Here is a 300-nt window from a genome sequence, read left to right on the forward strand (position 1 = left end):
ACCCCCAGCCTGGCCACCCCCCCCCCCTGCCCCACAGACGCTGCAGATGGGCATCTACCACTTCTCAGGGCTCTTCGTGCTGCTGTGCATTGGGCTGAGCGGGTCCCTGCTCACCTCGCTGGGCGAGCACGTCTTTTACCACCTGGTCCTGCCCCGCATCAAGGGCAAGAAGAAATTCAACTACTGGCTGCACACCAGCCAGGTGGGGGCAGGGGGAAAGACCCTCAGCTGCTGCCCCCTCTTCCCTTAAACAACCTCTTTCCTCCTCCCGCCCTGGACCATCATCCCCCAGTTACACTC

At 62.7% G+C, this 300-nt stretch overlaps 1 protein-coding gene across 1 annotated transcript in view; it reads left to right on the forward strand.

The window, feature by feature from the left end:
- GRIN3B (glutamate receptor, ionotropic, N-methyl-D-aspartate 3B) overlaps window positions 1-300 on the forward strand; it is a gene marked incomplete at its 5' end in the record, with an annotated part of 2,450 nt that overhangs the window by 1,623 nt on the left and 527 nt on the right. Inside the window, one exon of the mRNA XM_010186801.1 lies at window positions 3-202. Coding sequence (XP_010185103.1) covers window positions 3-202 — 200 coding nt within the window. The remainder of the gene's footprint in view (window positions 1-2; window positions 203-300) is intronic.

Source organism: Mesitornis unicolor, unplaced genomic scaffold (assembly GCF_000695765.1).
Source record: "Mesitornis unicolor isolate BGI_N332 unplaced genomic scaffold, ASM69576v1 scaffold31820, whole genome shotgun sequence".
Classification (NCBI taxonomy): Eukaryota; Metazoa; Chordata; class Aves; order Mesitornithiformes; family Mesitornithidae; genus Mesitornis; species Mesitornis unicolor.